The sequence below is a fragment of the Rhopalosiphum maidis genome, chromosome 2 (assembly GCF_003676215.2).
Source record: "Rhopalosiphum maidis isolate BTI-1 chromosome 2, ASM367621v3, whole genome shotgun sequence".
Lineage (NCBI taxonomy): Eukaryota > Metazoa > Arthropoda > Insecta > Hemiptera > Aphididae > Rhopalosiphum > Rhopalosiphum maidis.
The window spans coordinates 90,648,736-90,675,637 of NC_040878.1; the positions used below are offsets into that span (position 1 = coordinate 90,648,736).

The 26,902-nt window shown below is 30.8% G+C and overlaps 2 protein-coding genes across 7 annotated transcripts in view; both read right to left on the reverse strand.

Moving 5' to 3' along the window:
* Nucleotides 1-796: 796 nt before the first annotated feature.
* On the reverse strand, nucleotides 797-3,468 carry LOC113553509 (skin secretory protein xP2-like). The gene is made up of 2 exons (XM_026956876.1): nucleotides 3,325-3,468; nucleotides 797-2,611 (listed from the first exon to the last, which is right to left on the reverse strand). Exons 1-2 carry the CDS (start codon nucleotides 3,340-3,342, stop codon nucleotides 818-820), a joined length of 1,812 nt encoding a protein of 603 aa, XP_026812677.1. The 5' UTR covers nucleotides 3,343-3,468; the 3' UTR covers nucleotides 797-817.
* A 4,809-nt stretch (nucleotides 3,469-8,277) lies between these two features.
* LOC113551734 (serine/threonine-protein phosphatase 2A regulatory subunit B'' subunit alpha) overlaps nucleotides 8,278-26,902 on the reverse strand; it is a 36,201-nt gene continuing 17,576 nt past the window's right edge. Inside the window, exons 1-13 of one of the 6 annotated variants that reach the window (XM_026954162.1) lie at nucleotides 21,979-22,977; nucleotides 19,810-21,160; nucleotides 13,387-13,484; nucleotides 13,176-13,305; nucleotides 13,003-13,106; nucleotides 12,734-12,914; nucleotides 10,607-10,850; nucleotides 10,348-10,519; nucleotides 10,158-10,284; nucleotides 9,915-10,079; nucleotides 9,812-9,841; nucleotides 9,619-9,701; nucleotides 9,011-9,191 (exon numbers count right to left, since the gene is read on the reverse strand). In XM_026954162.1, the coding sequence (XP_026809963.1) occupies nucleotides 9,011-9,191; nucleotides 9,619-9,701; nucleotides 9,812-9,841; nucleotides 9,915-10,079; nucleotides 10,158-10,284; nucleotides 10,348-10,519; nucleotides 10,607-10,850; nucleotides 12,734-12,914; nucleotides 13,003-13,106; nucleotides 13,176-13,305; nucleotides 13,387-13,484; nucleotides 19,810-20,958 (2,664 nt within the window). In that variant the 5' untranslated portion in view covers nucleotides 20,959-21,160; nucleotides 21,979-22,977. Of the gene's footprint in view, nucleotides 9,192-9,439; nucleotides 9,485-9,618; nucleotides 9,702-9,811; nucleotides 9,842-9,914; nucleotides 10,080-10,157; nucleotides 10,285-10,347; nucleotides 10,520-10,606; nucleotides 10,851-12,733; nucleotides 12,915-13,002; nucleotides 13,107-13,175; nucleotides 13,306-13,386; nucleotides 13,485-19,809; nucleotides 21,161-21,978; nucleotides 22,978-26,902 lie in introns of those variants that run through there. The other 5 variants (XM_026954165.1, XM_026954163.1, XM_026954161.1 and 2 more) reach the window with 5 other exon arrangements.

A 26,902-nucleotide genomic window follows, 5' to 3' on the forward strand; every position in this document is an offset into this window, starting at 1 on the left:
AAAAAATTAATTAAATAACTCCTTGAAAATATATAATAAGCTGATTAAACTGTTTAAAAATATCTAGGATTAATAGTTTTTCAATTATATAATTTACAGCACAGCACAATTGTCAATTTGTCATGCTAAGGGTTATTAAAAAAGACAAAAGTACGCTAAGATGTATAGGTGTACCTTGTCATTAAATAACTATGATAAATTGTAATATATAAGATATTATAATTAATTTGAATTAAATACTACATTATTGCGTACGAAAAATAGTTGTAAGGAAAGAAATCTGATGGATCAACATGGAAGCATGTATTTCGAATGATATTTTAAATAATATAATATATTTTACATTTTTATATTCTTTTTTAGTATTTTACTATCCTCTTATTATGATATTTTGAACATTGAACTAATTTATGCAAAATAAAATTTACATAAGTCATATAACTATAACTAATTATATAACTAATTTGTTAAAGAGCAATGAAAATGATTCTCTCACTTTTCAGTAAACTATTGTTTCATTATATATAATTTATTAATTCATATATATTTTCAGTTATACTATAATACCTATTACCGTGGTTTTTGGTGTTGAATAATATGAAATAAATACAAGTACTTTAAATTAATTAATTGCACATACTTTTTTTATTTATAACTTTTATAATATTACAGATTAATAATTAAGTATTAATTGTTAAACTGCAAAATAAATGAAGGCACCCTTCAAAAAAAAAAAAATACAGAACATTTTACAACTATTCAGTAAAAATTAAAAATAATGAAGATTCCATATCAGTAAACTTAAGTTATTAACCATTTATTTCTTGACAATATCGAAGTTGTTAGCTTTCAATTCCTGTGACTTTAAAGCGGCACCTCCAATGGCCACGGAATCTGCACTAGCAGATCCAATGCTAGCGGACTTGATTAGAGATGATACATCAGATGAGATTGAGTCAGCGGAGAAAGTGCTGAAAGGTGCTGGTGTCGAAGATCCAATGAAAGATTGTTGGCCGAAATTGAAGGGCGCTGCGGATGAACTAACGAAACCTTCTTGGACCACGTTTGAGCCGAAGAATCCAGCTGGGCTGACAGTAGAGCTGTATGTGCTTATTGGGCTAGCAGTAGAGCTGTAGAATGCACTACCGGTCGCTGGAGTAGAGCTGTAAAATGCACTTCCTGTACCTTGGGCTAAACCAGATGAGAACGCTTTGTAACCAGATTGACCGATAAGAGCTTGGCTGGATTCATATCCTAAAGCGACTGGTGATTGTTGATAGTAGTGTACAGTGGCGAAACGTTGAGCTGGAGCTGCGACCGGGACTGGGACCTTGACTTCAACTGGGACTTGGACTGGGTATGGCACTCTCTTTTCTACTGGGTACGGGACTGGTCTGTCCACGGATACTGGAACCTTGACTTCTACTGGAACGGGAACCTTAACTGGAACGTCGTACCTTACTGGATAGGGAACCCTCTTTTCAACGGCATATGGGACTAATTTTTCTACTGGGTATGGCACAGCTTTTTCTACGGCGTATGGCACTGGCTTTTCGACGGCTACTGGGTATGGCACTGGTTTTTCTACTGGATAAGGTCTGTCAACATTGACTCGTACTGGGTATGGGACGGGCTTTTCAACTGCGTATGGGACGGGTTTCTCAACTGGAACATGAACTGGGTATGGCCTGTCGACTGGGACTTTCACTTCATAAGGTACTGGCTTTTCAACTGGGTATGGCACTCTCTTCTCAATTTCTACTGGGTACGGTTGTGGAACGTGGATTGGACGATCTACGTTGACTCGTACAGCGTATGGCACGTGTTTTTCTACAGTGACTTGGTATGGGTGTGGTACGCGAACCAAGACGGGGTATGGAACTCTCTTTTCAACTTGGACGTAGTATGGAACTGGTACTTCTTTAGTGATGGTAACTTCGTGATGAGGTGCAGGGGCGTTAGCAACAGCTGGTACTTCAATAGCATCGTGGCTAATTGAGTCAGACTTGACAACTGCTCCTTGAGAATATGATGGGGCGTAAGCTCCGGAATAGTAAGAACTGTATGATGTAGCGAAAGCCGGTGATCTGTTCAGAACAACGGGTTCTGGAGTAGATGACACAACCGGTGAAGCTCCGGCCAATAAGACTGAAGCGGGGGTGGAAGAATACGCAAAGCTTGCGTCCGATAGTGCGGCACTGGACACTGCGGCACCAGATAAGAAAGGTGCTGGTGTAGATGAACCAATTAGAGCAGCTGGGGTGGAAGAAACGAAGGATCCATCGTATAATGGAGCTGGTGTGGAAGATCCAATGAATGATGCTGCATCGAAAGATTGAGCGGCGGCGGCGTTGGAGTAGGCGTTCGACGCGAAAGAGTTACCGAATGCAAACGGAGCTGGTGTGGAGCTGTAAGAAACGGATTTGAATGGTGCTGCAGTCGATGAAAACGAGCTACCGAATTCAAATGGGGATGATGAGCCAAGAGTTTTGGCTCCAAATGAGAATGATGGGTTGAATAAAGTGTCCCTCTTCTTCTCGTTCTTATCTACTTGCTTGACATCCGCGAATGCGGCGGACACAACTAGGAGTCCTAGAAAAGCTATTTGGATCTGAAAAATTATTAAAAAAATATTGATAATGTTTGTATTATATAATAATATAAATTATATCGATATCTGAAAAATGTTTAATCGAAATTAAATATAATTTTGTGTATATCTAATGTTATTCTATTGATTTAATACATATTTTTCAACTCTCTTAATAGTATTTATTTTTGAATTTTCCAATATAATGTTTAAGTATAAACAATAAGTGTATTATAATAAATATAAACTTTGTTTTTACTTTTTAACAAATTATATAACTACCTATAATAACTAAAATATTTTAAATCATTTCATTATAGTATTAAGTATTTTTCTGTTAATAGTTTCTTATAAGTGTAAGTATCTACATTAATTTCTACGCAAGTGAAATTTTTAATAGCTTGACTAACGTTGTATCTCAAAATAATTAATTTAAAATTGTACAAGTTTATCATTTGTATATATCTTTAAAATCATATCATAAATATCAATGAAATCGTTATTTTGAGCATCATATTTTATTATTTATCAAATTTATACCTAAATAAAACAATAATTTTAAATATTATAAATTTACTTACAAGTGCTTAATTTTAACATGATATTGATAACTATTACATTTTTAATGTTAACTTACAATCTCATGTTATTTTCTATTTGTAATATTTAGTAACACTAGCCATTCAACGGTAGTATCATGATAAGTATACATCAGAAATAATGTTCGTACTTACCATAGCAGAGGAAGCCATAATGCCTGTCGCGTCTGCCTTGTTGGTACTGTTCAGCCCAGCAGCTACCAATTGACTGGATGCTTTACTGAATGCCGGCCTTTACTATATATACCTACACACGTCGACGCTACATTGTATTGGACGGTCTCCAGCAATAATTATTGTCAAAAACCAGTAATCCGGGATGGGAGAATCTTTAAAATATATCAGAATACGACAAACCCCTCCCATCGATAAATTTTCGATCTCGGTTCCAAGTTTTTTTTTTTTTATTACGCTTTTTTTTGTATTTTTAAATTGTATGCAACATAATATAAATGTATTTTATTTCAAATCGTATTAAGTATAATTTTTTTTTTTTGTCTGTTTATGTGTTATTTTTTGTGGTCTTCTTGTGTCGTAAACCGGTCGTCAGTATGTTCATCCAAAGGTTTCACAACCATAATATTATATTATTATGATATGGCCTCTACGACCTTCAGCTGGCAAAATGTAGGTATACCCCGTTCCATCGGTTCGTGGCTGTTTTGCACTTATTTTAGGTATCTACTTCTTTGCCATAGTCACCGCAGTGTCACTGAATATGAGTTACCTACGCACGGTAATCATATTAAAATTGAATTTACAACATGATATAATTTATTATAAGATTATACATAAACAACAAATTTAAATAATATAAAATATTTTAGTGTACCATAACAAGGCGTACTGTAGTAAATTATTGTAGTAAATTGCTTATTATTAAATTATATGATGCATAGACAACACATAATAAATGTTATGATTTAGATTTTCTAAAATTGCATTACAGGTACCTTCTATTAGGATTTTTAAATTGTTCGATTTAGAAAAAAATTGAATTATTTTAGGTACAATTTTCAAAAATCATTTAAAATCTATATTATAGAATCATTTAAAGCATATTATTTAATAATAATATGTTATATTTTAATTTTAATATAAATAATTCAGATGTACCATTTTAATTATTACATTTTAAATTCTGTGTATAGAGCGATGAATGTATTGATTTTACAGCAATATTTGTCTGATTACACTTATTCAAGTAAAAAAAAAACCTAAGATATTTAACTCAGTCTATTGGCTACGAGCCAAAATGCTTTACATTACAAGAGCGACAAATGCAATTTAATTATCCTAAAACATCGATTATAATAATTATTTTTCACAAATATACCAAAACTCAATAAATAATGTTGTTAAAAATGTGCAGACGCTTACAATTTTACTTTTTATATAATATAATAGCAATGTGATTTCATAATATTTATGTTTTATCGCGTCTGAGTCAAACCACTGGTTAGCTACTGTTTTAGTCTTTTCAAGCTTCCATGCTTTGTATACACAGTTTTTCATTTCATATATTTATTATAATTATTATAATCACAGATTGTATATTTCAAATAAAAATTATAAAAAGTAAAATAATATTAAGGTATAAATGTATAATTATATATATATAACGGCATATTTATGTACCTATTACTGAATTTTAACTTAACAAGAATTATTTCTTTCATTTATGTAAATACTTTTAATCAACATTGATAAACTTAGTTTAAAATGCATATAGTTGATATAATTTAACAACTCATTGAACTTTCTGTAAAAACTGAAAAAAATCGAAAGAACTGTATGTATTATGACATATATTTACCATTAGGCTAAGTATATTTGCCTACCATAATTAATTATAAAACATTTATATAATTGCATAATTATCTGTTTTCTTTTTCTACTTAATTTTCTTATTTTCCATATCAGTTTATTTTTACATCGATAGATAATAGATATTTATTGGTAATATACCTAGATAGTAGATAGATAATACTGTACACCAATTTATAATAATATGAAAATTTTTTAAGGAAATCAAGAAGTACACAATTTAAATTACTCATAGTTAACAACATAGGGAAAGCTAATTATTAAATTAACCATTGAGCACGAAGTTAATTATTAGTTACCATAATATTTAACGCTTTTGCTTTACCGACTTAAATGGTTCCTAACAAATAATGAACAAGTTCAGAACATGTACCTATCTATAAGTAAGTTCTATGTATTTAGATTACATTTTTTGATATTTTTTTAACATTTGAAGTGCATAAATGTATATAATTTGAAGTAAAATATCCCAAAGTAGTTATTGCAATAAATTTGTTTTATTTGTAAGTTCGTTAATAATTTTTCCAATTTAATCAAATCATTAAGACATTAACCCAACATGCCGTGAATGTCACGACATAGCTATAAAGCTATAACGATTATATTATCAATTATTCAGTTTTCTTAGTAAAATTCCCTAAAACGGTCACACCCTATATTAGTAGTTATATCGTAAATTATAATTATGTAATATTATTATTCAGGGGTTTGATCCAAAAACAAAAACCCATATAGCAGCGCTCACTAGCTACGAAAGTTAACGGTGGTCGAGAATGTCTGAATGAGTGTGCAACTCGAAATTACACTGATAGACGGCGCTACTACGGGTTTTGTTTTTTTAGGAAAAAAATAATTTCTCAGACCTTCTGTACAATGTAGTTCAACCTTGGATTCCGGAGAAACTTTCTCACAAGTCACAACGTACAGTATTTTATTGAAATGAATACCATTTGGTATTTATAGAAAATTTTCGTTCAGCAGAACCAATTTTATATAATCACAATTCACTTCTCCGGTGAAACAATGCGTAAGTGAAGACTTAATTATTCTTCAGAAAATGTAGTTTAATTTTTAATTTAAACGTGATAGTTGCACACTGGTTATTCTAACAAGAAAACGGCTGTCTAGCGGATAATAATGGGTTTTACACTAATATCATTGTTCCATCAAAAAGAATTACATTTCTTCGTACTGTTGTAAACATTTGCAGTTCAGTAGGTACCTATGTCACTGTTTCGCCGAAAAATAAAAAAATACGTTTAGTACTGTACGTTGGTTACTTATGATATAACTGACATTAAATGAGTTGTAATATTATATACTTATATACAGGGCCGGCGCTGAGTATTCTTCCGTCCTGTGCAATTTGAAAAAATGTTGCCCTTTTCAATAAATTGTTTAAATTTGTTCGTGTCCTTTTAACATTTCTGTACTATGCCCCCAGTCATTATAGCCTTTTTAAGTCAACTTAGAGTTTGAATTGTCAAATTGTTAGGTTTTTGGAAATAAAATATACAAGCCACGTCCTCATAAATTGTTCTCGATTATTCATACTTTGTTTGTAATGAAATTGTGTGAATTTTCGTCCTTGACAATCAGAAGGAAATATAAAATTTACATATAAGCAAGAAAAGCAGGTGGACCCTTTTCAACCAAAAATGTTTTAAAGTTGTTATTAATTGTTGTACAAAATAAAGCAATTAAAAAACTTTATACTAGTTTTTATGATACCTACCTAGCTATATTCAAAAACAAGTAAACAAGTGGGTACTGCTTTGATTTACAGTAATAAATGTCGAGTGGGTATTGGATAGCTGTTGTCTATTATGAGCTTGTTAAATTTGAATTCAATGGACAATGTTATACCTTTGTACAAGAAAAATGATTCTGAGCAAAGACGGTTTATCACTAAATATAATTTGTGATATATATATTTTACACAGCTATAAAGTTATGTATTTTACTTCTTTTAGTATTACGATAGGTATTTAGATTGTTATATTTTTTTCTTAAAATATTGCATTTATTATAGGTATTTTAATTATTCCAATGATATTTATTTATTATTTACACCATGTTTTATCAACTTATATGAATAACTTTAAATATAATAACATATTTCTGTAAATACCGTAAAACAGTAAAAATAGTAAAAAATAAATATAGTTATAATATCATTGCGTTAAGTAAAATTCATAATAATATAAAACATTATATATGTTAAAGTTTCAACTTTTCTGAAACGTTTTTAAATCATAACAAAATACTCAATATCGTATTTTATCATTTAAATATATATTTTGTCCAAATTTAAAATTAAAATTTCTTTAAAAAATACCTGCCTTTGTATATAGGTATTATATTATATGATCTCAGCATGGACTACTTATGACGAATCTTAAATTCAATTTTCAAAACTTATATAATATCACACACAAAGTGAACGACTAAAATGCAGTCAATGTTGTCTGATAAAATATTTGTAGTATATATAATATACAATGAGTATATTTTTATACTTATTTCATATCATAAAAGTGATTTCAACAAATAATTTGTCTTGGCAATAAGGTAATATTGTGGTAATATTTATTGAGCTACAAGTTCATAATATTTTTTTCCAGGGGGGGGAGCAAGTGCCCTGGTATTGCCCCTCAATGGGCGCCCATGTATATAAATATGATGTATAATCAATATCAATTAGAAATGTGTACAGGTTGGTCATGATATAATTTTTAATACATTTATTTGCGGTAGAATAAAATACTATATTTGTATGTGTTATCAATAGTTTGGTTGTGCAACTAGTAAGTAAATTTCTACAAAAAAATCACTTAAAATGTCAAAAGATTATTTTAAATATATAAAGTTGTAGGTATTGTACATTATTATTATTATTTTTATAAGTCAGAGTATTGTTGAATAATTCTGCTGTATTATGTAGATACTTAAAAATAAATGTATAATAATGATTGGTGATATATCTATTTAAAGGTTATAAAGCATAATTTATTAATCCTATGATCAGATTTTTTTAACTATTGGAAAAAATCATACATAATTGATTAGAAGATAAAAAAAAATACAAAGAAAATATGACTTTATGATGATAATAGTCACATAATAGTAACACATCACTTTGAGATGAGTTGCATCAAAGAACAACAAATTTAATATATAATATTACTTAATGCTTGATTAAAATATAGAAGTACAAGAATGATGATAGATCATGGTTTATAATTATAAAATAACACATAATAAAGAGAAAATTAGATTTTATTATTTCATATGATTTCGTTTTTAAAAATATGTAATTAATAAATAATGTCATTATTATTAGTACACATACTATAATAACGTTCTATTTACGACTAGACTATGTTAATAATTTGTTTGTTTTTAACAGAACGGACACAATTCTTAACACTATTTCAATACGATTCGTATAACATTTTTAACAAATATTTTGGTTTTTTTTTTTTAAATCATACTTTACATTATTATAAATATACTACTTACTTTTAACATTAATTTAACTAGTTAAAAATTGAATTAATTATTTACAATTTATAAATTTCATACAAAAAAATTATAATAATGACAAATATAAAATCTGGTATATGGCGTAATTTTAAACACCCTTTATAAAGCTTTATACATTTTTGAAAACAACAACGATTAATCTTTCATAAATAAACAAAATAATAATGACCATAGTCAGGCAATAACTTATGAACAAAAACAAGCACATAAATTAATGTTATGTAACATTTTGTCAAAAATAATGAATTTAAAAGTTTAAGTAAACAACAGAATAAAAACATGGGAACAAGAGGACAATATGAGCAACTATATTCTTTGGTATAATAATGTCTGCAATTCCCATTGTCACAAAGAAATAACATGGTTGTGTTACTATAATTATTACTACAATTATTATTATTATTATAATTTATAACTTATTATTATGTATTATTATTGTGTATATAAATTAAATATCATCATCGCTATCGCCAGCATAATCAGATGAATCATTATCATCATACATAGAAGATGGTGAAGAGAAATCAGTGACCAGAACTCTTGGCTGATTGGATATTTTATTAAATGTACATGATTTCAATACATCATCCAAATTAGGTGACAGGATATCTTCAATATCAGTTCCATTTCTAAAAAAAAAAATCCAGAATTAATTTTTTTGTATCAAATTATAATTATTAAAATAACTATAATACAGAAGAATAAAACACAATAGTTTAGAACGGTGTTATTACAGTGAAGTAATTAGAGCTACAGTGGTTATAAAAAAAAAAATAAAACAATTGTAAGGAATGATCTAGTTTAAAGGTGTGTTACAAAATTATAGGATTGTGCTAATCAACGGTGGAGGACGGCACAACAGACCACAGACACTTACCACTATCATAAATATTTCTTCTTTCAAATGTCTTCATCTGTTATTCTGTAATAATATTACCACCAATTTTTTTTTTTATACTTATACAATTTAGGTGATGATGGAAAATCAAAAAAATGACAAGACTTCCAAAGAATCCATTAGTCACATTATTAATTTAATAAACATGAAATACTTACATTTCCTCTGGTGCATCATTTCCACCTTCTTCAGCTACTAACATTTCATATTCTTCAGCAGCATATTTATCCCAGTCTGATGCCTGAAACAACAGAAAAGTATATAAACTTATTGTGCATTAAACATACAAAATAAATTATATACTCCGACAACTTAAACAAACTATAACAACTATTGATTAAGACAACTGACCTTATAATATTTATTTCCATTTTCGTTATGCTTGAAATTGATATTATCATATAATTACGTAGCAAACAAAAGTTAAAAATCTATTAAATAATATTTTACTTACTTCATTTTCATTATCCCTCTGTGACGCAAATGGATCGCGTTGTTCATGATCCAGATATTTTTCAAGGTTAAAGAATGTATCAAAAAATATTGGAGTCATTTTGCATGATTTGAGATCAGCCAATGATATTTTGCCGCTACACTTTGGTTTAACCATATCAAGCATCTACATTTATACATAATAACGAAAATGGCATAAATAATTTTAAAATAAATGTTTATTATATGTATTTCAATTTTATACCTGACACAAACAATCCTCAAATGGCAGACATTCAATTCCTATACTTTCCATTCTTTGCAATTGCTCATCATAGAAATATTCAAGCTCATACATTGACAAATAACCATCACCATCAATATCCATGCATCTAAAATAGTTGTGTATATTTCTCAATAATATGGTATCAAATATATATTATAGGAAATTTTACCTAAACCAATATTCGACAGCTCTAGGATGTCGTTTATCTTCTTCAGCCATTAGGAACCAAACAAATTCTGTGTAACTCATTTTTTCTTCCATATAATTGTTATTAGAATTCTTTTGCTTTTTCTTAGTAACAGTCCCAGAAAATATTCTGTCAATTATTCTTGTGGACAAAGCTATAAAAAATATATGCATCATATTAAATAAACAAGTAAAATAATTTATAAAACTACCCACTAAATGTCTATGCATATAAAACTAACCGTGATCACTGTGTCTGGCTAAATCGGTTTTGCTGATAAATAAATCATGGTCACGATCCAGTTCCCAGAACTTACAATATATGACATAAAAATGTTCATAACTGAAGTAAGCTGTGACTTGATTGATGTCTTCTTCTTTTTCTAATAAGTCAATGACTCGAATTAGATCTGATCGTCTGATTTCTGCTAAGCTAAGATCACCACTCCATGATGTGTTAACACTGTAGAATATCCTTGATATTACCTGGGATTTAAATTTTACAAAAATGTTTAGTTTTATTTGATGTGTAAATGTGTAATAAATATTTTATACTTGAAAAATTATACTTCAATAGTTTTCTTATAGATATTTATAATATTTGTAGTTAAGTAGGCACTAATATAAAAATTAGATTTCTAATAAAAACCTAAGTATATTTAAAAATATTAATATTATAATTATATTAATATTTGAATATTGTGGTAAACCACCATGTTGTAACACTTGTAATCAGTTGTTCTAAAATGATTTACTATCATTTATATTTTACTCTATTTTATTGTAATAAAAATATTTTATTGAAAAATCAAAAAAACAAATTGTATTATATTTGTTCTAAAGAACAAACTACCCTTAAATATGTTACAAAAGTATGGCAATAGGATACCAAATTTTTATCATCAAAATCAATAGTCTGTTGTTAATTTTAATATATGAGTGAATTTACCCATTATTAAATGAACCTAATCTTTAATATTAAAGGTAAGAACATTAAATTCAAAAAGTCCGACCACATTTTTAGTGTCGGACAAAAAGTCCGAAAATACAAAATGTTTTATATAATTAATATTAAATAAATAAATATTGTTTATAGATATTATATATTATACACATTATATTATTATATTTTTTTCTATTTTCTTATTTTTATTTACAGTTATATAATTTATTACAACATATTAGAACAACAATATCAAAATTTATTTGTAACTAAATACATTTTAACAAACAATGAATTTTATTTTATTTATAAACACGCCAATCTAAACTAAAACTAAAAAAAAAAATAGTATATTATAATTATAATAAAAAAATATAAATTTGTCATTATTACCCAACTATACCAATACTACTATATTTTTATTAGTAATACGAAAATATAATAATATGTATACAGAATTTTTAAATTTTTAAAATAAATATTAATTAGGTATATAAAATATTTTGTATTTTCAGACTTTTTGTCCGACACTAAAAATGTGCTCGGGCTTTTCGTCCGACTATAGAAATTGAATCTGGACTTTTTGACAACTTTTTTTAAAGCGTACTTTCGTCTGCGATTCACCCATGCCACAATGATAAAATGAACATGATAACAGTTATAACAAAAATATCAATGTTTTGTTTTTCAACAGTTGAATGAAATTTAAATTTGAAATTTATTTTGGTGCTTATAGTTTTTACTATAACTTAAGTTTATTTCATTATGTTTTCCTGTGGTTTGAGAGGCGCCGTTTCTTTTCATTTCAGATTTTAACAAACATTTCAGAACTAAACATAAAAAAAAAACTAAAGATAAAGTTGTATACCTATGTATTTTTGTGAATTTATTAATGTGTGTATTATTATTATACACATGATTGGTATTTAGTATACGATTTCATTCATTACTTGAGTTTTGAATAAGTTAAAGAACAATTGCGAACAGTGACACACAGGGGGTTTGCGGGTTCATAAATCCCAAATTTAAAAAAAATTAGTTATTTTTTAATTTTAGTTGTTATTCGTAACCGTTGAAAAATAAAAAATTGATTTTCTCGTTATCACTGTTATATTTCGCTTCATCATTGTTTCATGGGCAATGACGTCATGGATTCTACAAAAAAATTTTTCCTGCTAAGAACTATTCGTATTGATTCCAATGAACGCAAATGTACGATAATATATACCGTACGTAAGACGGAGATAACACATACATGGGTTACACATCTTAAATACCTACTACTTTCCAGGTATTTTCTAAATAATTGTTTATTTATATCTTTTAAATAAAATTTAATTGCAAATAAAAAGTAATTTTTTACAAGATTGATTTGTTTAGACATAAAAAATATTGGTTTTATAATGTTTTAATTAAATTTAATTACCGTGTGCACATATCTAGAATGAAACTCTGGCGCAGTTTTCAGGAATGTTAAACCGGGATGCGAATCGACCACATCTTGGACTAATAAGATGAAGTTCTCGGGTGATAATGTTTGTTTTTTTGAGTTTCTTGCCAATATGCGTATGAATATTGATGGTAAGTCGTGACAAGAAGACCACACGCTAAATATATATTTACAAAAAGAATCGATTAAGTATTATTATTGTTACTACCAGTGTTGAATAATAAAAATGACAATAGTGAACTTACTCTTTCCAATAATTAAGAAAGGTATTTACATCTATGGTACTTGACAAGTCTCCGCCACAAGCAAAGAACAAAGGTTGCTTCCAATAAAGCGGGCAGTTACACAACTGTAATACGCACGAAAATAATAATATTAAAATATCGTATATAAATTATTATGATTATATATGGGTCACTTTAGCAATTTGGCCGAAATGGTGTTTTGAAGCTTGCGAATTCGGCAACGACATAAAGAAATCTGTGATTGTTTTAACGATCGTATCCCATTGCTGTTGACTCTCAGGCTTGCCAAATGGATAGTAGAATCTAAAACAAAAATTCGAATTCAGGACGCCTTATATATTATAACATCGTTGATTGTTATGACACACAAACAAATGTCCATACCTAGGAATGAATACATTACGATTGGCTTTTGTATGTCTTTGTAACGTAGTATGCGGCGGAGGCGCTCCAGGTTTCTGATTGGTTTCCTTTGAGTAGTTCTGAAACAATATAATCGATTATTAACACAATCCTTTTTGATAAGACTGTTTGGAGAAAACTCGTCTTTCTCTTCCCAGTTACTTAGTTGTCTCAGACAATAGTCAACTAAGACTATCAATCAGTCTCGGGAAACTGACATCATAGGTCCAATTAACAAGTATTATTACAAAATATCAAACTATCGGTCCGAAGACATGTAAGTGGCCTATATTTGTAACTGCACAGGAAGCGATTTTCACATCACTATCCTAGCCAGTTCATCTCTGAGTATTAAACATTTTTGAAAACAGATTCATTAAAAAAAAAATGTGTAAGTAATGACATTTATTTTTACAGTTGCAATAAATAAGCATTATTTTTTACAATACACGAATGGAACCATAAAGCATCGGCGTAGTTATATGTATATTATACATCTAAATTAAATGTCGTTTACATAATAATATTATATATACTTTAGCCAAGATAACAGCTCACGACCTCCGATTATAAAAATTATTAGGGACAATAATATATTGCCACCGAAAAATGAGCTCACGACGCTACCGTGTCCATAATATGTTGATTATAATATTATTATAACATGAAGAGTTCGTCCTGCATGTGTTGAATTCATAATAATAATTAATATGTATATAATAATACACACATTGTACAGATTTATTTATGTGTATCTTAAACCGGGAGTCGTGCGTCTGCAATATATGCGTATAGATACCAATAAAGAGAGTGGTGGGGGTCCCATTATCAATTATTTTAAAAACAGTCCTGTACGTGACCTAAAGACGCAGCGCGTTTTCGTTTTACATAATCCACTGATTACTCAATAACATAAGTACGGACACACGCGTAGACTTGTATTTTAAATATTATTATGGTAATAAAAAGTAATACATATTGTAACATGGTATACACGAAAAAAGCACATACCTATAAGTTGAGTCAAAAAAACTTGATTTTCATACAAAAACGAAATAGTAGCAAAAACATTAAAACGTACCTATGTGGCTATATATTTCTTGATTTTAATTCCAATGAATTTCCTGCGAGACCAGTAAATAGGATTTGACGCAAGTATATTACATAGCAATAATATATTAATATATTGATATAAACACCAATTAAAATAATATGATATAAGACCGCAGCTGGGGAAGGTCCGGGGGTACGGACTCCTTTCCCTTCCCGGCATTTTTAAAAGTAAAAACATTTTAGTGGTAAATATAATTTATTGACTATACAATTTCAGTATCTATATTTTAAAAAATGTTGGACCCCTCCCCAAAATTTTTTTTTAGTTACAGCCTTGATATCATATAACAGATATAAACTAAAGTAGATACCTTTGTCCTTTATATAAGCGTGTATTAATACACAATGACTATTCGAACGAAAATAATAATTATTGTATATTACATATTACATGTTTTCCCCGCTCGGGCTAACGGATTTCGAAAAATAAAATCACGTAATCATTTCCCCCGAGTACACAATTATTGATATACATCACACTCAGTGCAAAAGCGTCTGGAGATTTCTTTTAATTTGAAAATGACGTGAACAGCTGCAGCTGCAGTGTGTATATTGTTATATAGTTATATTATGTATGCATCAAATAGGTAGGTACGTAATCGCAATGAAGGTAGCCGCTGTAATGTAGCGATGACCATGAAATCTAAATCGTTTATGCCTATTTGTAATACGTCCGCGCCCTTTTTTCAGGCAAAACGAACCGTACCGCCGTAGTCAGTTTAACTACATAATAATAATATGTTATAATACATATTCAGGATGATCAAATTATATTGCTAATGTAATTTTGTACAAACTACCAAATATATATATTAAATTGGATAAATGATTTTTTTGTTTCTTCGAAACACACAAATTTTGTACAATAATAATTTATATTATACTGCGGATAGCGTCAGTCTTTGTCCCTGCCATTGATAACTTTTGCGGTTTGCCCACAAACTTTAAAAGAAATATGTGAGCTCCACCTTATTTTTCAAACAATATTTAATAAATGTAGAGGTAAATAAAAATAAAACAGTTGCCAAAAAGCTAAAAATTGAGCTGTATTAATTTCCATTTAGAGTTCAAACATAATGTCTGATGATGTATTTAAGAAAAATCGTATATAAAATAGTTACAAACGTGGAGGCGGGCATACGAGTGTACGCCTATTTTATAAATATATATTTTTTTATTATTATCCATATAGTAGGCGGATGGGCCGGCGGATATGTACGAGGACAAAGACAGGATCATATTCATCACTCTGTATAACGGACATGACCGCCGCTGAACAGCTGTGTCGTTACTCGTTATGCAAATATATAATAATATGCCCAAAACACATAGGGCCTCAACGTTTTGGCTGCATTTTTTGACAACTAATAAATATAAGGAGGGAGACACAGAAAATTGAATATAACAAAAAAAAAAACGAATCTCCGTAAAATCAATTCGTTGTCACTCTATTACTACCTACTATTATTAAAAGACACAACTTTCCGAGTCTATATACGCGAGTTGGAAGAAAATTATATTGCAGGCGAGCCTGCAAAAAAATGAAATTTGATTTTACACGCATGGCGTGTGTATATACCTAAATACTGTGATATGTATCGAAGACATATATGCCCGCGGTATTACCAACCTTGTTATAAGACCTGGGTAATCGCTGTTTCCAAGGTTTGTACGGAAACCTGGGTTCGTGAACAGGATCATCTTCAACGCCACTGTCGTGCCTTTGCAACACTAGCACCTGACAGGCGTAGCACCAAGACCGCACGCTCGTCACCATGGTGTCCCGACGTCATATCTCACACCGCGGCGGCGGATGCACGTCCGGTGCATACTGCAAAAGACGCGGCGCAAGTGTCGCGAGGATGACGGGGAGGAGGCTTGTTTAAGGTATAAGTCACATGGACGGGATGCGCGTTTCAGCGACGTAATCACACGAACAGACGCGTTTGAGACGTACACACGACGACGACGATATCGCACAAACGAGTGTTTATAATATCGTCGTCGCCGTTGTCGGTCGATCGCGGCGGACTGCACGGAATGGCGAGCCCACGCGCGAAACGGCACCACCGTGATGTATAATTTACTGGGATACGAAACGACCTCAGTTAACAATTAAGAGAAAAAAACAACAAGCGAAATATTGAATAAAAACAAATTAATAAAAACGCGGTAAACCGATGTCGGTCGCGATAACGCCGTAATATATAATATTATATTATGTGTATTATTGCAGTACAGAACGTACGCGCGACGGCGAGACCACGTTGAGCGGAGGTCGCGACACAAAAGCCGTACGCGAACATCTGACCGGACGACTTTTTTCCATTCGCATCATTATTATCATAACTATTATTATTATTATTATTATTATTATTGTACGCGATGAAGGCCGCACCACTCCGGTTCTGCAGCGGTTAGCCCGCGACGCGTTGACGCGTCTGACTACGGCGGCAACGTTATTATATTATTATTATTATTATGACGATGTATTATTACTATTATTAAGTCGAACACATGTTGACCCAGCGACTGTGGAACACATTCACTTTGTGACTTTGTAAAATGAAATAGTAAAATATAAAAAACCTGCCTTGCAACATTCTCCCTCCGCCGCCGCGCGTTCCACGCTGACATCTGTAGCTCGACCGCTCGCTCTGTTTTAATATATTGTGATAAAAAATAAAAACCCACTTATTAACTCTGCTGTGGCAGAATCTGACATCATCCATTATCCGTTTACCTATTGCGATACAAAATAGGTGCATAATAATAACTAGGGTCGACATTTGTATACATTATTTGCATGTTGTTATTGATTAATCCGAAAAATAGTTTATATCAAAATTTGTTTCATGATTATATTTTGCATACATTGGATTTCATTAATTTTCAAGACATTTTTAACTCAATGAATCGAGAATTTTCACAAAATAATAAATTTCTTAAGTTTTTAAAATATTAGAATGTAGCAAGGGAGCTGATAATATACTTCAGGTATACCCATGATGTTTTTAGATAAAATATTAATTTATTTCACTCGTAAGTTGTTCTCGAATGTTTATTGAAATTTAAAAACCGAAATCCACGCCCTTTTTTATCAATAGTTTAAATTATTTGCAGTGTTAAGTAAAAAATGTAAGTAATCATTTTATTGGAAATACAATTTTAGAATTTATTATAGGTTTTTTTCTTAGAGAATATTTTGATAACTATTAAAGCATAATTACATACATATTTAATACATTTTTAAGGTATATAATTGTTGACCCTAATACATATACGATGAGGGATCTCATAATATATAACTTATACAAAGTAGCAATGCTTACCTACATTATATAATAGGTAGATTAAATCTATCTTATTTATATTTATTAAGCAGTTTACCGTCTGGCGTCTACAGCCAAGTTAATCGTACTAATAGTTCTGAAATTTGGACATTTGGTACACAAGTAAATGTATACCTAAGAATGTGCACCTCGAAGCTAATTTTTTAAATTTTACATCTTAAAGAGAGAAACATACAAGGATTTTTGAGCTAAAGAAAATAAATTAGGTATAGTTAGATACAGGCAATTCCGTGCAGGATCAACTAGTACCTAATACCTGTTTAATATTACATGTGTGCGACACACTGATGTCATATTATATATTTTGCTGTGTGTATATGACTGCAGTAGAAAGAAAAGCGCATTCGTTCACCAAAATAATAAATATGTTGTTTTTACACACTGCATAAGTAGGATGTGGCGTAGCTATAGTGGTGTTTTGGGTGTTGTAATATTCCTCGTCAGCCATATTTATATAAAAAATGTATTTAATATAATTTGGTATAGAAATATTTAAAAAAAAATATGTTATCATATGGTACTTCATATTTCATATTAACATTATGTAGTTTGATTACTGCAGCGGAATGTGTCCCCCCACCTAAGAGCAGAGCGCATGATCTGAGTATCCAGTGTATATATTATGTGTCTTTATTACGTTTTTTTCGGTAAAACTTATTGACGGAATAACTACTAATACGAACGCAGGATAAGGTTGTTCATAAAGTCACCTACCTCATCATCGGCACCACCCAATATAGAATAACTTATTTGATACATGTCTATAAATAAATCAGTTCTACGCTATATATTCGTACGACTGCAGCCGAGCCGCACGCCGTGGTAACGAATATAATAATGACAAGCCACGCGGTAGTACATATAAAGTTAGCTTCTGAGGCGAACCGCACCGCTATGATGTACCCAGCTTAGACGAGCTACATCATTCATATTCACCACCATAGATGACACCTATACCAAGCCCACAAAAACCAAAACACGGACATTGTATTTCTTATAACTGATTTACAAACTAATCTTATGATAATAAATATACTTTCTTATATCCGATTTTATACACTCTAAAAAAAAGTTTGTAAACTATATAACCAATATACAATGTTTGGCAACTGTATTCATTTTCGAAATAAATAAATATAAATTAGTTTTTAAGAGGACAATAATACACCCGCATTTGTTGTCTCTGTAGTTTAAGTGCGTAACATATCAAATCTACGCTCAGCAGTTTACGTTTAACTTTGTTAGCTTTATATTAGAGTAAACCTAACTTAACCTAAACCAACTATGAAACTTAATGGTAAGAACTTATTATATGTTCGCAAATGAATTATTTTACGATATCATTCAAATTTTCATTGAGTTTAGCGTATATAAAATAGTGCAGTTAAAAAATGCTCATAGTTCACATATACACGAAATTATCGTAAAAAACTTTCATACGAATATAGATAAACTTATTATACTTACCATTAAGTTTCATAAAAGTTCGATTTACGGTAATATCAAAACTAACAAAGATAAAATTGAACTGCTGGAACGTAAATTTTCCATTTTATAATGTTATATATTTGTAAGACGGTAACAACAAATGCGGGTGTAGTGTCCTCTTAAGACTTTTTTTTTATATTTGAACCGAAATATAAGTAAATAATTGAATACCAAATTTAGTAGTATAATAATGTACGATGAGTAAAATGGGTATTGCGAGATATTCCATAACTCATGTGAACAAAACAATCTATAAATTGTTCGATTAGTAAGTTCAACTTAGCACCTTCTTGACCTAATCGCGCATATAAACAATAGTTTTCGAAAATGCAAATTTTAAAACACAAATATGTTTAGGAAATATTCAAATATACATTACATAAATTTTTTTTTTAAAGAGATGAGATCAAAGTGTTTGACACTTATATAATTAATTTGACAATAAACTCACTTGGATTTTGCTGTGTACATCTGAACCGATGTTCTTCCATGATGAATGAGCCGATGAAGAATTGCAGACAGCCGAATTCTTCATCAGTTCGGTCGGACACTTTTCAAATATGAGCACACGCTCAGCCACTGAACCACGCGTCAAAAACGGCCGAACTGGGTTCGATTGGTGGTGATTGGACCGAATATTGGCCCGCTGGTGATCGGTGAGCTCGGGGTGCGGCACCTGTTCCTGTTGCCGGTGCGCGTGCTGGTTCCGCCGAGACGAGCTGAGCGCGGATAGCCCGATGAGGAACTCTGGTTTGGAACGGTGGCCGGCCGACGCCGCATCGTAACCACCGGCAGCCGACCGCAACAGAACACCCTCCTTGCTGGGCACCGCCGGCTTTTCGGTCTTCCTGTTCTCTACCACCGAACCGTTCTTGAGCGCGTCGATTAGCCGCTGTTCCTCTTTGGCCACCTCGTCCATAAAGTCACAAGTATTTTGCTGCGACTGGGCCGCTGCCGGTTTGCCACCGTTCCGAAACGGCCACGCGGGACCATCTACACCCTTATTATCCTCTGCGGTCGCTGACGCCACATAGTTCCGCATCGGTGACGGCTTGCTGCAGTACCTCTTGGCGGCACCGCCTCCACCGAAGTTCTGCTTGCTGGCAGCAGCATGTTGCTGTTGTTGTGACTGCAGGTGATCGGGGACGGGGCCAGTGGACGAGGAGGCCTTCTGTTCGAACTTTTGTAGCGCATACTGAATGGACGAGGCGAACGGCTTTGGTGACAGCGAACGTGATTGCCGGGCCGCCTGCAGCCGAGCTTTGTCCTCTACTACGAACTTGTTCACCAGTCGTTCCAAGTTGTTGGTGCTGTTCGGGTCGGTCATCAGCTGCGCACTGCGATTATGATGAACCGGAGCCGTAACATCCGCCGGCAGTTTGGGTTGTGGTGTCAGCACCGAGCCAAACTTGTCGGCTGCGGCAGACGAATCGCGGTGGCACGTCAGTATCTCGTTAGGCGCTAAACCTCGGGCCTTCCACGTCTGATATATTGCTTCTGCGTGATCTGATATCTGTTTGGCGATAGCTGCAATGTCTTCTTCCGGCTCGGGAGCCATGTTACCTCCTGCGGCGGCCCGATGGTTTGCTGTCGTGGTCATCGCTCGCCGAACCCGGCCGTGTACCGTTCAGCCGATAACTAGGAAGGTCATGTGATTTTTCGGCGGTCGGTTAGACCGTCGATGTGCGGGACACGACACTGCTTCAGCGGCGTTGACGACGATAACCTCAGTGGCGATAACGGCGCTCCGTCATGATGACGGCGTGTATACCTGCAGCCACACGTCACTTATGAAACCGTACCTGAAAAAGTGATTGAAATTCCGGTTAGATTATAATAATACATGATATGTATTATAGTGGCGTCACTATATGATGCTGCAGCGTATCAAAACAGTCACAAGGTAACGGTAAATAAATATTATAGGTAATATTTTGTAGTGGAACAACCTTCGATTCGAATCGGGATTATTTCACGAACTGACTACGTCATTTTAATAAAACAAGAAATAATAATGTTCAGTTTACACATTTTTAAACTAAACTATTTCAAACTTATGGAATAAACGAGTAAAAGTTTGGATTATTAATAACATGTTGATATTTCAAGTATTTTGTTTAAAATAATACTATTAGAATTAATGTTAACGTGGAGCTTAAAGTTTCGCAGTTATATTAGTGTACCTACTTAATTCATTCTTTCGTATGTTGAGAGTTGTTTGTATTCAATTGCGTGCCAAAAAATTGCAAAACCATTGAGGTATTCCCCCAAAATATGAATACTATATAATTTTTACTTTTGAAATCACGTAAATAGCTATATTAGGTTTAGGTACTATCATAAAAAGCGCATTTAATTAAATATACAGATAAAAAAAACTCCAAATAATAATTACAATCGTGATTTCACAAAAATATTTAAACGTTATTTTAGATTTTAGACATATTACAGCTGTACTACATTAATATAATATACTATAACATATTACATGCAAATGCTATATTATGTTGCTATGGGACGCAACTTCGACATCGTTTTTTCGTGAGAAAATAAACACCTATTTTCGTAATGACAAATCAATACAAAACTATATAATAATGTAATACTGTAAGTCACTCACGATTTCACTGCTCTGCGAGCAGTGCGTAAAGCCGGTGTACATAAAGTACTTTCCACTTGTTTTTTTGTCGATTAAAACCCGTACTGTATTGTTACATCTTGTCACAATAACTGCACATCGCCGTGTTTCGTTTACCGCACTATAAATTTGTTAGCGGTCGCACTTTCAATATATACAGTTATTACTCCGCGTTCCGTATAACCAATTTTCGAGTAAATAGTATTTCGATTAAAAATATGAAATTAATTAAAACGACGAATTGCAGAGTAAATGTGTAATTACAAATTTAGAGTGGTTATATCATTATGAAAAATCAGCAGACATCAGACTATACATATTACAATATTATGTAACAACGATTTTTGTTCCCCGAAAATTACAGGTCAATAAATTCACACACTGTTTATGGTACACCACAACGTCATAATATAATATTATAGCTATTTGATCGAAAAAACGACACACGGCGTATACGATATAATATAATTATATGTATATGTATACATATATATATATATATTATGTTCACCACGATGCAATTACCGAAGAGTAGGTAGCAGTGTATAATAGTAGTAGCAGCGGCAGACGAGTTAAAGGTCGCGTGTTTCAGAGGAAGGAAATGATTAACTAAGGGCGTTGTCAATTAATGTATTAGACACGCAAAAGGCAGCGGTAGCGGAGTGTCGTTACCTCGGTGCGTATATACGGGTACGGTCGTACTGACTGGCTAACGACCTGATCGTCTCTGTCACTCACTCACTCTTTCTCTCTTTAATGTACACGTAATAATATAATAAAAACCAAGTGCGTAATGTAATTAAACGAATTACCAGCGAATTATTAAATGGGTCGAATGAAAAAAACTAGCGAATAATCGAACGGGCGGACGATAAAAATAAAAACCAACGACAACCGTTATAGGAAAATCTCTCGTTTTTGCGATTTCTCGAACAGAAATCGGACGGATGACTGTTGGAGACGGGCGCGTAAGGGACAGGCCAGAACAGACTACTGCGGCCGAGGAAGTACAGAATCTCCGTAGGCTGTGGTGGTAACGGCGACGGGTTGGACGTTTGACTCAGATCGTACAACACCGCCATAGTGGCGTTTCTATATATAGATCCGGCGGCAGTTTCTCGGTCCCATGTGCACATAAGTTGTCGGCGAGCAGATCGTCGTATAATACCATACGTGTATACTAAAACATGGTACCTATTACAGTATTACAGTGACGTACACAAAAAATTCCAAACAAGGGGGTTAAAATAAAATAATTGAATGCATGTAATACATGTTATAAGAACAATTTTACGTTTTTATGCAGTGAAATATAGCCAAGGGATTGTGGTGGAGTAGAAACCTAACCCTGCATTGAAATATTATGTATCATAATATAAAATGCAGTCTATTACGATTGTTCTACTAATTTAGCCACGTTATATAATTTAGGGGCGTATCACAACTCACAAGGCAATCTGTTTGATCACACAACTGTGTTCATACATTTTATTTATCAGTGGATATTTTGCGATTTTTAAAATAAAATAGCACATGATATTTTATTTTAAAACAATATTTTTGTATCCTTTAAGTATTTTAATTATTTAAGGTACCTAGATATTTATTGGTTTCTTCTAAATCACTGAACCATATAATAACATAGCTGTGTTCTGCGATTTCACATTATGGAGTAGTCTCATTTCTAAAAATGTTGATGTAAAAATAGTAAAAATATATATATAAAAAAAAGAACAAGCAAATAGTTTTTTTTATTTATAAGTGTTTTATAAATACAAAAAACACTTTTTTAAATCATAGAAGAAGATATTTAAACGATCAAGTTAATATAATAATTTTATCAGTCAAGTTAAATAGACTACTCTGTATACATTTACTTCAAGTACAATAAAAATCGATATAGCATCTACAACATAAATGTCCCAACTCCCAATAGGTCTCAAACGACTACTGATAACATATTCAATATCATATTTTTATATCACCGAAAAATTAAATTGTTATAAAGTTGAGTTTTTACTTTAAGCATCTTGTAGCAAAACATAATCTATGAAATGATACGCGATTTCGATTAATTTCGCATTGATAACAAGTTTTCTCAAAACACCTAAATAATACATCCACTCGACAGCACGTAAATCTAAAATTCTTTTTATACTCGTAAAATAATCAAAAAGTGACTTGGAAATTTTAAATAGAAAGCTTGGGATATTATAATACTTCTATTACCTATATTAGTTATAAAATAAATAAAACAACTAGTTTAACAGTTTTTTCACACATTTGAACGAGTGAAGAGAATTCAAAACTATAAAACTCCGCGGCTATTGTAATAGTTAATAATGTTACAATCTGTTGCACCTACATGCAGGGATTATTTGAAACTTTTGTATATTTGCCTGTGAATTTACGTAGGTAATAAGTGTGATGATCAGATGGCCGCTGGAACTTTTGAATATTTAGCATATTTTATTTAACGGTCGGGATACACAAGAACACGCTATAACTAAACAGTTAAAAATAACTTAACACGTAGAAAATTAATTTCGTCCACACATTTCTTGGACATGGTCGTAAAACATACGTATCAATTAGATTTTTATACGGAATGTATTTTTAGTAACTATCAATTTTTCAAACAATTTCAATTATATTACTACATAACAATAATAATTTATTCTAATCATAAATGTTATATTTATTTTTGATTAAATTAAAAAGCTTATTAGAATATAATGTGGCGGTATATTATTATCACTATAAATTCAATAATTTCCATTAGCTAAATAATTTTTTTTTATGATAATTCAAATTATAAACTTATTGAATTCATCATTGGTGATTTTATTTCAACAAAATTCTGTTAAGTCTTACTTAAACTTAATAGTTATTATTTTATGTATGGTTGCCTTTCTTAAAAAAGTTCTTCCTGTATAGTTTTATGACTAGATACTAAATAATTATTATAAAGAAATAGTTTTTAAGTTTACTATAAATATAACAAAAAGGTCACGTCATATATTTATCGAGTTATATTATGTTCCGCGTTTATATTAATCCGATATTTTTCTTCACACACAAATAATGAGGGCAAATGCCATTGCACATAGATCATCATATATCGATTACTGTAACTAAGTTACATTTAAAAAAAGGAACATAAAGGTAATTTTAAACTTCCTAGGACATTATTTTAACATAAATTAATATAATAAAATATAGTTATTAATTATTATTATTATTACAGTGTGTATCTATTGTTATTGTATAATATAATATATATTATATATACCTATCATTTGCGGAATTTGTTTTTTTTAAGTAGGCTTTAATTATTTATACAACAGTCACTGTACAATTTATTGTTTATTGTTATTTTTAACTAAACTTACAGTTTATTTATATATACAACATATGTATGACTATACTATATCCAGTTAACTTGAATAAACCATTTCACTTATAGTTTAGGTTAAAACATAATAATTTACAATATGTGGCGACCAACAATATTTTTACCTAATGACTACTGTAATAACTAAATAAGAATCTTATAATATTTGTTATCAATAAAATAAAACAACACATTTCGATCAATGACGTAAATTGCATTATATACTATCATTTGTGTGTATGATAAATGTGTGAAATAATAATAATTGTAGCACTCCATGTAAATTGTAAAATATTCATAGATCAATTTAAGTACATTTTATAAATAACTTTCTGAAGTAGCTACTATTGATTTAACTATTGTCTATTAGTACTTAATAGTAGAAGTCAATGAAAGCGATCATTACTTGAATTTAAACATAATACATAAATATCAAAGAAAAATGCATCACTATAATATGAGTATTATACACACACACACACACATTACATTAGTTTAACAGAGATTCCTAAACATGACAATGTACCTACTTTGTGTTATATTCTTCAAGATTAGGTATAGCAGTTTAAGTTTTCGGCTATAATATATTATTAGATATATTTAATTAACATTTTGATATATTCAGTAGGTACATTTATTAAATGTTAATAAATTATAATTTATATCTATTATATTTGTATATTATACATAGATATCTATAATATTATTATAAGTATTATTTTATCGTAGAAAACAAAATTATAATAATATTTGATAACAAAATTTGCAAATACATTTTAGTATTTTAATAAATACGAGTTGGAATCGTATAAAAAAAAAATAATTTTAAGAAGTCAGAAATAACAGATAAATTGTATTTTAATATGAAGTACAAAAAAATAGTTCAATACATTATGTTATGTACAATCACTAAAGTAACTTTCAAAACCATGGGATATTAAATAAGATTTATGGAGTGAACAGTTGTTTGGTTATTTTTTATTAACAGTAAAAATAATAAAACAATTCATAAACGCGAGAAAATACTGTAAAAATATAGTAAGTTAGTATTACGGTTTTAATTATTATTGACATAAAAAAACTCAATAACAAACTACTAACACACAGATGTATAATATAATTAGATAAACACCGTATAATGTAAGAAAAATAATAAAATATAAAATAAATTAATATGTTGAACAAGAAAACCCTTTATGTAGATAGGTAATATAATTTCGAAAACAAAACTTTCGGAAAAATAATTAAAATAATTTTAATCAGCTTAAATAAATTCCACAAAATATGTTTTGGTAACATTCCATATAATAAGGAATGCAAATTATATTTTAAATTTAAAAATGAATACAAGTATTAAGTAAAATATAATACCTGTATATGTAACAGCCTGACTAAAAATATATATTCATTGAATTGTTTTACTATTTATAGCTCCATTAAAATTACTGCATTATTGCAACGTCATATTTTGGCAAACAAATTGCGTCAGACGTGATAAATAATATCTATTAT